Below are 12,211 nucleotides of genomic sequence, written 5' to 3'. Positions count from 1 at the left end.
TTTTCTCGGGGTCTTATAAATCCTTGGTTAGCTTTATTCATAGACATCTCATTTTTAATGCTATTATTATTATTATTTTTAATGCTATTATTAATGGTATCTTTGTTAAAAATTACTTTCTATGTTTGTTATATAATAGAAATACAATCAACTTCTATAACCTTGTTAAATTCATTAAACAATTCTCCTTTGGAGGACTTTTCCTCATTCAACAACCGCTAAATTTATGGAGATCTATCTATAGATTTTTGGGTGTGTTCTTCCTTTATAATCCTCTATTTCATATTTCATTACTTTTGCTGTTTTGAGCTGACTGAATCCTTTGGTACAATGTTGAACAGAAGTGTCTTGTTCTGTTCAATACATGCTCTAGTCTTATTTCTGATCTTGAAGAGAATGCTTTCTAGTTCTATAATAACATATTCTGTAGGGTTTTGTTGTAAGTTCTGATGTCTAAAAATACTAAGATTTTTTAAAATCATGAATGGATGTCGAGTCTTTTCAAGCACTTTTCTGCATTTATTGAGATTATCATGTGTTTTCCCCTTTACTCTGTTAGTATGGTAAAGAATATTGATTTTATAATGGCAAGCCAACCTTGAATTCTTTGGATAAACACAATTTTGTCATAATGCACTATCTTTTATTATATTTCAAGATTTGATTTGCTAATTTTAAAAGGATTTTGCATTTTGTTCAAGTACAAAATTTGCCTCAATTTTCTTTCTCATATTTTTGTCAGAAGATAATTGGCCCCAAGCTCCAAGTGTGATATTTAATTAGTACAACTGGTATAGCCCTTGAGGCTGGTTATGGTTTACATCTTTCTGATTGGCAGTGGCATCCATTCTGAATCAGCAGTTAATTACTTCAAGTATCACTCCTGTCCAGACCATACTGCAAAGGAATGCCAAGATTTAAAGTTTGGGTAGATGACAAAAATCCCCTAGAGGAAATTGGCAAGGAACATCCCAAATGGTAGGGGGGATATAGGGCAGTCATAAAAAAGAAGAGTTGCTGCAAGAGGGATTAAATAGTTGACTACAGTGAATACTAATTAGAGATCAAGTAAGATAAATATGGAAAAGTATCATTTGATTTAATAACAGGGAGGCCATAATGACCTCAGTAAGGGCAGTTTGTGAGGGTGATGGGCACCGAAGGCAAATTAGAAGTAGTTTAGCAGTGAAAAGGGCATCATCTTCCCAAAATGGTAGACTGAGCATTTGGGCCTATCTTCTCTTCCAACACCCCAAAACCTAACTGGAAAACCATATAGAATGCCATGTGTAGATCTGATTTTTCTCTTTTTTTTTTTGAGATGGAATCTTGCTCTGTCGCCCAGGCTGGAGTGCGGTGGCATGATCTCAGCTCACTGTAGCCTCCACCTTCTTGGTTCAAGCGATTCTCCTGCCTCAGCCTCTGTAGTAGCTGGGATTACAAGTGCCTGCCATCATGACTGGCTAATTTTTGTATTTTTAGTAGAGACAGGGTTCTGCCATCTTGGCCAGGCTGGTCTCGAACTCCCGACCTCACGTGATCCACTTGCCTCAGCCTCCCAAAGTGCTGGGATTACAGGCATGAGCCACAGTGCCCAGCCTATAGACCTGAAATTTTAACAAATTTCTCAAAGGTAGAAAGCGTATAGATGGAAGAGGGTCAAGTTTTGTGGGCCCAGAAGTGTCCACAGTTTGGGAAGTCCCCTTTAAGATAAATAATACAAATTGTAAATATGCAATTAGGTATAGGGCTTTGGAAGGGAGCCACGTAGGTAAGGAACCCTGAAGTGTCATTGGTTTCATGGTAAATCTGCCTCTAAGCAGATGGAACCTGATTGACAAGAGAACCCAAAGCCCAAATTATATCCTAGAGAATGTTGCAGAGTAAGGAACTCTCTGGACATGCTCCAGGCTCAGGGGCAAAAGATACAATAAGCGACAGGGGACCCGGGGGTCAGGGTGATTAATCTGGGAGCTACATTAAAAGCAGCTGTGTAGGTCAGTACCTCCTGCTTCCCCTGCTTGAGCCACAAGCACTGCCAATTTACACAGAAGCCAGAGCAGCAAATGTGTGCTGGACAAGCAGGGCAGCGTCCCAGATAGCAGAGAGGACTGAGGAGCTACTGGTACACAGTACATGCCTACCTGAAATTACAGTGCTCCTCCCCAGCAATCACTAAAAATATTCCCTGTAGTCAGAGCCAACCTCCACAAAAAAGCAAGATTTTCAAAAAGCTAAGAAGTCAACACTATGAGAGGCACTAAATTGAACAAATAGAATAATTTACTCTAAAAGAAAGAGCTAACATAGCAAACAGAGGAAGGGAAGAAACCATTCTTCAAAATATATAACATGCAAAAATTCAAGTACATTGAATTAACAACAACAACAAAACTAAAAAATTCAAGATGTTCATTTGTTCATTCATTCAATAACAATTCATTCAGCACTCCCTACTAGTCTCACTACTATCAGGGACTATTCCAGATACTTGGGATTCATCAGTAAATAAAGCAAAGTTTCCTGCCATATTACATTCTAGATGAGGTGAAGGAGAACAGATAAATATTATATTTAATAAATAAGTAAATTACATAGCAATTTAGTACTATGAGACAAAGTAAAAGAAGGATTTCTAGAAGGAGACAATAAAAATTTTCTAGTCACTCCTCCTCAAAGTAATTTAACATTTTAAAAAAACTATTTTAGGAACTGTTTTCATCTTCACATTTATTCACCCTCTGTTTTGTTATATCTAAAATAGGATATGTGGTAAGGGGTGGTATTGATGTCTTGGTATTAGCCACTACCTATTTATGCTTTTCTTAAGTTACCAAGAAGTTTCTGCCTGGAATAACTCAATAAATTGTTTTATTTTACTTTGTTTTTTTAATTTATTTTTTGAGACAGAGTCTCACTCCTTCACCCAGGCTGGAGTCCAGTGGCGCCATCTTGGCTCACTGCAACCTTTGTCTCCCAGGTTCAAGTGATTCTCGCACCTCAGCCTCTTGAGTAGCTGGGATTACAGGCATGCACTACCACGCCTGGCTAATTTTTATATTTTTAGTAGAAATGGGGATTTCGCCATGTTGGCCAGGCTGGTCTCGAACTCCTGACCTCAAGTGATCTACCTGCCTCAGCCTCCCAAAGTGCTGGGATTATAGGCGTGAGCCACCGTGACCGGCTAGAACTCAATAAATTTTAAGAACACTTAAAACATAGACATATCCTTCCACTTACACCATACCCTCCCATGAGTGGAACATGGACATGAAGACTTAAGTTTACTAACTCAGTAGCAGTCAAACAGGACATACAAATTGTGTCACAAAATTCAACGTAACTTTTTTAGACGTCTATTATTATCTTATTGTCCAATATACTCCAGTTGCACTCTGTATATGAAGAAGAGTTGCTTTGATGCTTGGAAAGAGCTGGAAATGTGAGTAAGTAAATGCACTACTTTTTGGCTGTGTTTTAGGCCCCACATTCTTCACTTAAGAGATCAAGCATTGTTAAAAGAAGTTGGGCAAAGACAATTAAAGGAAAGTCCTCTTCTAGGGCCCAAGCCTTCTTGAAAAAATGAAAATGTAAAAACTTAAGGCAATAATGACCCTAACTGAGTTCATTCAGTTAACATTCATACAACAAATATGTTTTGAGCAGCTGAAACATACCATACACTGTGCTAGGTGTGAGATAGACAGAGGTAAACAAAACAAACGGGATAATTTCTGCCCTTGTGTTTATTGTCCAGTAAGGAAGAGAAACATTAAAACAAATAAAACTACAAATAACTATATAATTATAAAATATATAAAGGTTCCAGAAAGGAAAAGAACAGGGTGTTAGGAGAGGGAATAACAGAAGTTGGGATAGAGACTTTGGAAGGGCTGGGGCATGGTTAAAGAAAGACTCTGAGTAATCATTCCTTTAACAAGCGTTATTACTGATGAGTCAGAATAACACATTCAAATTACGTTTAGAAGTTGTTAATGTGCTAAAACAATGAGTCATAATATTTATCCAAGCCATGTTTTAGAAGAAATAGTAACCTCACAGCAGAATGGTGACACGCAGCCAAAAGTCCAGTTAAATCTGAAAAATGTGTCTCTTCAGTGTCTTCCTTCTTTCTTCCCAGGCTTGCTAGCTAGCCAAATGAGCAGATCTGGCAAGCCATCCTTGTGCATGAAAGGTGGGTCCTTTTCTTTAACCATCTGGACCTGTCCTATTTATCCCGATCATTGACTCATTTCTATTGAGCCATGAATCATGCCTGGCATCTACTGCCATTCTGTAAGTGTCATGAGGATTTGGCGTTCTAAAAACATGCCGCCAGTCGGGCCATTTCTATGAAAACATCCCCTAACATGGATGGAGGTTTGAGAGTATGGTTCCCCCTGACCCTCAAAAGTCTTCAGCATAGCTGGGTAAAATTAATACCTTTTCAGAAGCCAGCCTGATCCCTGCCTAATTTCTGAGTGGGTCATGCTGTTAAAGTTGGAGTGACGGTTACCGATTGTTTTTTTAGGCCTGCTGAGGCCATCCTGGCCATCTGAGTAAGGACAAAAAACACTTCTGACAGAGAGTTTGGGCATTTGAATCATTCCATTTATCTCCTTCTGGCTATCCAATTGCTCATAGATGTTTCCACTCTGATTTTGGTAAGGACAAGAAATGTTCTCTAAAGAATTTAAATAATCCTATAATGTTTGTATAATGGAAAGTATTAGTTTTGAAATAGCTATTGATATTTGTTTTATCAAATTAATAGAGTTACATTGCTTTAAAAGCCAAATGTTATTAAAGAACAGACCATTTTCAACCCTTTTTTTGCAATTTTCTGTTTATTTACTGCTAGCTTCTAAATAACATGACAGTGGTTCAAACTTTTTGTTCTCAGGATCCCTTTACAGTCTTAAAAAATCAATGAGGCCCAAAGGAGGTTTTATGTGAATTGTAATATTTTATTTATTTATCATATTAGAATTTAAAACTGAAAAAATATTTTAAATATTTGTTTATTCATTTTAAATAGTAATAATAAACATGTTAACAAAAAATGTTATAAAAAATAACTGCATTTTCCAAAACGAACAAAAAAACATTTAGTGAGAAGAGTAGCATTGTTTTTCAATGTTTGCCTATCTCTTTAATATCTGGTTTAATGGAAGACAGCTGGATCCTCACATTGGCTTCTGCATCCAGTTTGTTGTATTATGTTGTTTGGGTTGAAGTAAATTTTTAAAAATCCAACCTTACACAGTTACGTAGTCAGAAACAGAAGGAGTATTTTAATAGTCTTTTCAGGAAATTGTGGCTGTTCTTATTTGATACCATATTAAAATTAACTAGCAGTCATTTTTGAAAGATTCGTTGCAATGTGAAATCTGAAACCACACCAATAAACTTTTGTACTCTGCTGTCCTGAAACCTACTGGTCTGTCTTGAACTTTGAATGGATAATACCATGCATTAGTCATCAGGAAAATGAGTAATGCAGATATTCCAAAAGGTGATACATTTTAGTATATAATATTTTTAAATCATATTTGTTAATATCATCACTGATTTCATAAAAAATTATTTAAGTATTGGAAAACCATGAACTTACTGTGGAGGATACAAGTTTTCCAAACTTCTAATTTTCCCTTGAAACCTCCGATTTTTTCATTCTAACAAATACAGTCAGGTTTTTTTTTACTTGAAATGTCAGGTTTACTTCCTTTATTTTTGAGAAAATGTCTGCTGAACACCCAAGTTTGAATAACCACAATTTGTCTATCATTCGTTCTTTCAAGTTAAAATATTGTTTCATGCATTAAGCAGTTAGTTCAACCCTTAATGTAAACATCACACAAGTGTTCTTCCATATGCAACAGATTTTTATGCTATTAATACTTACGCTATTAATACTTCTCATTTTACCACCCAAATATTAAGAACACATGGTCTCAAGGTGGAGATTAATAAAAGTAATGATTTTACTGCTTCATCAAGGACACTTTTGGTGAAACGGAATTTTCTTTTCTTTTCTTTTGCTTTTCTTTTTTTTTTTTTTTTTTTGGCGATGGAGTCTCACTTACGTAGTGCAGGCTGGAGTGCAGTGCTGCAATTTTGGCTCATTGCAACCTCCGTGCCTCCTGGGTTCAAGCGATTCTCCTTCCTCAGTCTCCTGAGTAGCTGGGATTACAGGTGTGCACCACCACGCCTAGCTAATTTTTATATTTTTAGTAGAGCTGGGTTTTTTCTGTGTTGGTGAGGCTGGTCTCGAACTCCTGACCTCAGGTGATCCATCCACCTCAGCTTCCCAAAATGCTAGGATTACAGGCGTGAGCCACCCACCGCACCTGGCCCCTTTTTCTTTCTTCTTTCTTTTTTCTTTTTTTAAACTGCAAGTGTGGTGGTAAATGCAATAACCACTAATCAGTTTTGCAACAGTACTTTAATTTGTGTTGCTAAAGCACCAGCAGTTAGACCCACAGTGGCTTTGCATCATCAGTGTAAATGTTAACACAAGGAAAAAGCAAATAATATCTTTGTATTATATAAAACTAGTTCTGTCTTCACAGAAAGTGAGCTACACCTTCAGAACTACTGTGATATGCTTCTACCGCTATTGCTTGCTTGGTTTGCTGATGTTAGCTATTTCTGCTGACTTCCTATTCTGCAAGATGAAGGGTTAGCACCCCTTACACTAACATTTCCCTTGCTCCTTTATCACTTCATTATAATCATCACACTGTGGTTTAGAAAACTGCTTACCATCCTGTTACTACCTAAGTATTGTTCACTACCAAGCTTGATAGGGTAAAGTGAATGTTTCTTTGCTGATACAACTCTTTATTTTGACCTTAAAGTTGATGACACTATTTTTTAAAAATGCTTAATTATGTGTTTTTATTGCAAATTTGTCTTAATTCACCAACAGATTTGTGTAACTTCTCCTAAATATTCTCTTCCATGAAGTCTTAGGTGATCCATAAGGACCATGTTTTTCCCTAGAGAAATCCCTTTAGAAGCCCTTCTTCCTCCTGCTCCAACATGGAGCAGCTGCTGGTTCAGCCTGCAACTCAGTTTCATTCTGGGACATTCACTAATGGCTCAGAAGAGGAGAGGTGACCTAGTGGGGAGATCTAAAAGCTCATTTTCCAAACTTGTAACCAATCTCCCTGTTGTAAGCTCTGTATCTCTTCCCCTATTGTCAGCAACCTTGTGTCTCCAAATCCCAAAACTTTCTGGGGCTCTGCTGCACAAATTGGCTTCTTCTTTCACTAATATCCCCAAGTGGGCACTTGGTTTCCACATTTCTCAGATCTCCTGGCTCCTCAACCTTCTTTCCACCTTCCAAGAGTTTTGAAGTCTTAGGTCTGCTATTGTCTCCCCTTCCATTCTTTTTGTCCTTATGGTTTTGTACCTTTAAAAAATTATTTTATTCTCATTTTAGGGGCATTTCAGGAGGATAGTAAAGATAAATATATGTGATCCATATGTCATGTTTAATCGGACATCCAGTATTTGAATTTGGAGCTGCACACGCTCTGAGGATTTATTTGTACAAGCTCCTTGTGGTCTTGGTAGTTTTATGCTTTGGGAGATTTATGAACCCATTTCAGCAGCTCTATGTACTACCGCTGCCACAACAGAAATCAAAGGTTGCCATAGAACTTGATAAAGCGAATAACAAATACTTAGAAAATATTAACTATGAATTTTTTTCCATCATTCAATCTTTCGACAAACCCATCAAACACTTATTTTCTGAGTTCCTACCATGTTCCAGGGCGCTATTGTAGGTGCTGGCATTGTAGTGGTGAATAAGACCAATACGGTCCTCTCATGCACTTTGCAGTCTAGTGAAGGGAGCAAACCACAACAAAATAAACAAGACAATTTCAGATAGTATAAATGTTACGAAGATAACAAAAGAGGGTAATGTGCTAGAGTGACTGAGGATAAGGGGGCTATATTGGGAAGAGGGTCAGGGAAGGCCTCTCTGAGAAGGCAACATTTCAGCTGAGATCTGACTCATGAGAAGGACCTATCTTTGTAAAGATCTGGGGGAGGAGGGTTTCAGGAAGTACCAAAATTCCAAAGTGGGGAAAAGCTTATGTGTTCACAGAATCAAAAGACCAATGTGGTTGGAACGTAGTAAAGGGAAGAGTAATGGGAGATGGGGTCCAGAAATCAGAGCTGGAAAGGCAAATTTGGATGTTGTCCCAAATAGAGGTAATAATTGAAACTATAGGATGAGATAAGATGGCCAAAGGAGAGCGTATATAGAAAACTATGGTAGGCACTGTGGATGCTTACAAGAGCATCTAAGACACCGTCTTTACCTTCAAAGAATTTACAACCTAGGAAACTGGACACATTTTCAAAATAGAAAATAATAAAAGAGTGTGTAATCAAGTATTTGCATGACATAGTTTTTTTTTTTTTTAGGTGAAGTTAGAAAACATAACAATTATTCAGAATTGATAGCAAAATATAGCTTTGTGGAGGAGGTGATATCTGAGCAGAATTTTGATGGATGACTTATATTTGTAGTAGCTGAAAGGCAGAAAAAGAGAATCTCAGAGAAAAAAAACATGGGCAGAGACTTGAACATTGGGGCGTGACCATGGCATATTCATGGAATAATAAAGAATAGCTTGACTGTTGGGAAGTAGTTGAACAGGTGAGTTTTCTTCAGTGTGCTTTAGAATCTTGCCTTATAGGATGTATGTGGTGACTCATTCCTGTAATCCCAGCACCTTGGAAGGCCAAGGCAGATGAATTGCTTGAGCCCAGGAGTTCAAGACCAGCCTGGGCAACATAGCAAAACCCATATCTACTAAAAATACAATTAGCCAGGTGTGGTGGCACGTGCCTGTGGTCCCAGCTACTTGGAAGGGTGAGGTGGGAGGATCACCTGAGTCCGGGGAGGTTGAGGCTGGAGTGAGCCATGATCATGCCACTGTACTTCAGAGCAACAGAGTGAGACTTTTCCACAAAAAAAAAAAAAAAAAAAGGCCAGGCGTGGTGGCTTATGCCTGTAATCCCAGCACTTTGGGAGGCTGAGGCGGGTAGATCACAAGGTCAAGAGATTGAGACCATTCTGGTCAACGCGGTGAAACCCTGTCTCTACTAAAAATACAAAAATTAGCTGGGCGTGGTGGTATGCACCTGTAGTCCCTGCTACTCGGGAGGCTGAGGCAAGAGAATCGCTTGAACCCAGGAGGCAGAGGTTGCAGTGAGCAGAGATCGGACCACTACACTCTAACCTGGTGACAGAGCGAGACTGCAAGACTCAGTCTCAAAAAAAAAAAAAAAAAAAGAATCTTGCTGTATAAATGGTAGGAGGGAGAAGATGGATTTCAGCACTGAGTGGTTAGATCTAAATTACAGGAAAGATTAGCAACTGCCAGGGCTACTTAATTTTTGATACTTAGTAGTTATTATACCTCCCAGTTAATTACTTTTTATTAAGTTGGTTAACAGTTATTATTTCAACAAATGAAAAAATGTAAAAGGGTACATTGAGCCAGGCCAGGCATGGTGGCTCACACCTGTAATCCCAGCACTTTGGGAGGCCAAAGTGGGCAGATCACGAGGTCAGGAGTTCGAGACCAGCCTGGCCTAAATGACAAAACCCCATCTCTATTAAAAATACAAAAATTAGCTGGGCATGGTTGGGGGCACCTGTAATCCCAGCTACTCAGGAGGCTGAGGCAGGAGAATTGCTTGAACCCAAGAGGCAGAGGTTGCAGTGAGCCGAGGTCACGCCATTGCACTCCAGCCTGGGTGACAGAGTGAGACTCCATCTCAAAAAAAAAAAAAAAAAAGGTACATTGAGTCATCTCACTCCTATCTGTCCTTATCCATCTTGTTTCCCTTTGCCCTTAATAGCTGCTTATGATTTGCATTTTATTCTTTCCAATTTTCTTTCTGCAAATGCAAACAACATGAACATATCTTATTTCTTGCCCCCCGTAAGGTCATAGTCACAAGTATGGGGGTGGGGTAGAACTTCCACATATCTATGGCAGGACGACATAATGCAACCCATAAACCCTATTTCTCACACAAGGCTAGCACCCTATATGCACAATTTTTCACCTTACGGTTAAAATTCAATTATATATCTTGGGATTCTTTCCATGTTAGTACCTAGTGATCATTCTCATCTTCTTTTTAGAGCAGCATAGTGTTCCGTTGTGTGTCTGCATCAGTCCCCTAAGGATGAATGCCTGAATAGTTTACAATGTTTTGCTGTTTGAATGAGTAGCCTATACATTCGTCATTTTATATGTATACAAGTGGATCTGTACAATAGATTCCCACAAGTGGGATTGTTGGGTCCAAGGATATTTGCATCTGTAATTCTGGCAGTATTGGCAGACTTCTTTCATAGGGTTTATGCCATTCACACTAGCAATGCATAAGAGTGGTCAAACATTTAGACTTTTGCCAATCTTCTACGTGAATAATGGAATTTCCATTTAATTTTAATGTCCATTTCTCTTATTATGCACCTCTACATTTTAAACATTATTTTATATAGTATTTCTGGTAAACTTTGGCCAGAAAACTAGGCTGTAATATAAATTTCTAACTTCAAGGATATAGAATTAAAAGAAAATATAGTAACCTATAGAAACATATTTAACTTGGGTTATTTGCCAGAGTTGGGCCACTCCTGAGAGAATACCCCTCCTCCTTACTCCGATGACTCAAGTAACAGAACAAATTAATTTTCATTTAGTTAGGTCAGATGAAACCTAATAGAAAGAAATGAGTGTCCTCAACTTTACAAACCTGTATTATCTTTTAGATTCTCTCTACATAAGCTAATGTAGCACTTAATGCATATGATAGGAATCAGAAAGTCATTTTAGGAGAAGCCAAGTTCCGCATCAAAGACCCCGATCTTTGTACTTGGCTGTTCCTGCTTTCTCACCAGTTTTCTCAGTTGTACCATTCTTAACTGGAGCTACTTTCTAATTTCCTGAGTGTGGTGTCAATGCGGTTTGAATACTGCCAACTCTTCTCACTGTTATAAAAAAATAATGTTATAATGATGGGGGTTTTTTGTTGTTGGTTCTGACTTTAAATGAAGCTCATTTAAGAGAATATCTGGAGCTGTCAATGTTACTGTCTCGCATTTGAGTCATGTCCAATGACCATATTCTTTTCCCTGCAGGTGGTACTGTGAAGGCAAGGAGCTTGAAAATTCCCCAGACATTCACATCGTCCAGGCAGGAAATCTGCACTCACTGACCATTGCGGAAGCCTTTGAAGAGGACACAGGACGCTATTCCTGCTTTGCTTCTAACATCTATGGGACAGATTCAACTTCTGCTGAGATTTATATAGAAGGTAAAACAAAATACTCTTGGAGTATGACACTTAATAGTAAGACATTTAGTTATACTAAATAAATAGTTATTGAGGGCCTCCTCTACCACACGCTATTTTAGGCAATGAGGATACAGCAGTGAACCAAGTAGACAAAGACGCTTAGACTCATTTACCGATGATTTGCATTATATGATGGGAAAGACAGAAAATAAACAAGTTAAACAAATAAAATATATGATATGATAGGTTTATCTAAACACTGTGAAAGAAATAAAAAGCAAGAAAAAGAAATGGGAATAGCGCATGTGTGAATGTGGGAGGTGGAGGGGTGGGGAATAAGCTACAAGGTCGTTTGAGAGAAATTTACTCTAGGCAGAAAAATCAGCAAGCGCAGTGGCCCTGAGGGTAGGAGTGTGCTTGTCTTAAGGTACAGTGATGAGCCAATGTGGCCAGGGCGGAGTGAGCAAGAAAGTAACAGAAGATGAGGTCGAAAGGTAAGATGGGGTGGATGTGGAAGGAGGGAGGTAAGCAGACCACAAAAGTCCTTGTAGGTCATTGCAGGAACTTTGGTTTTGACCCTGAGGTAGTAGATGAGAAGTTCTGGAGCATTCTGAGCAAAGACATAACATGATCTTAGTTTTTTTTGTTTTGTTTTGTTTTGTTGTTTAGACGGAGTCTCACTCTATTGCCCATGCTGGAGTGCAGTGACACGATCTCGGCCCATTGCAACCTCCGCCTCCTGGGTTCAAATGATTCTTGTGCCTCAGCCTCCCAAGTAGCTGGGATTACAAGTGTGCGCCACCACACCTGGCTAATTTTTGTATTTTTAGTAGAGATGGGGTTTCACCATACTGGCCAGGCTGGTCTC

At 38.5% G+C, this 12,211-nt stretch overlaps 1 protein-coding gene across 3 annotated transcripts in view; it reads left to right on the top strand.

Annotated features, from left to right (window-relative positions):
• Positions 1–12,211, top strand: part of MYPN (myopalladin) — a 102,934-nt gene that overhangs the window by 22,582 nt on the left and 68,141 nt on the right. For all 3 annotated transcript variants that reach the window (XM_017851438.1, XM_017851440.1, XM_017851441.1), the window contains one exon: positions 11,186–11,361. In XM_017851438.1, coding sequence (XP_017706927.1) covers positions 11,186–11,361 — 176 coding nt within the window. The remainder of the gene's footprint in view (positions 1–11,185; positions 11,362–12,211) is intronic.

The sequence above is a fragment of the Rhinopithecus bieti genome, unplaced genomic scaffold, assembly GCF_001698545.2.
Source record: "Rhinopithecus bieti isolate Rb0 unplaced genomic scaffold, ASM169854v2 scaffold_33940, whole genome shotgun sequence".
NCBI lineage: Eukaryota > Metazoa > Chordata > Mammalia > Primates > Cercopithecidae > Rhinopithecus > Rhinopithecus bieti.
The sequence above is the reverse complement of the archived record's forward strand: the minus strand, read 5'-3'. Positions and strand labels throughout refer to the sequence as shown.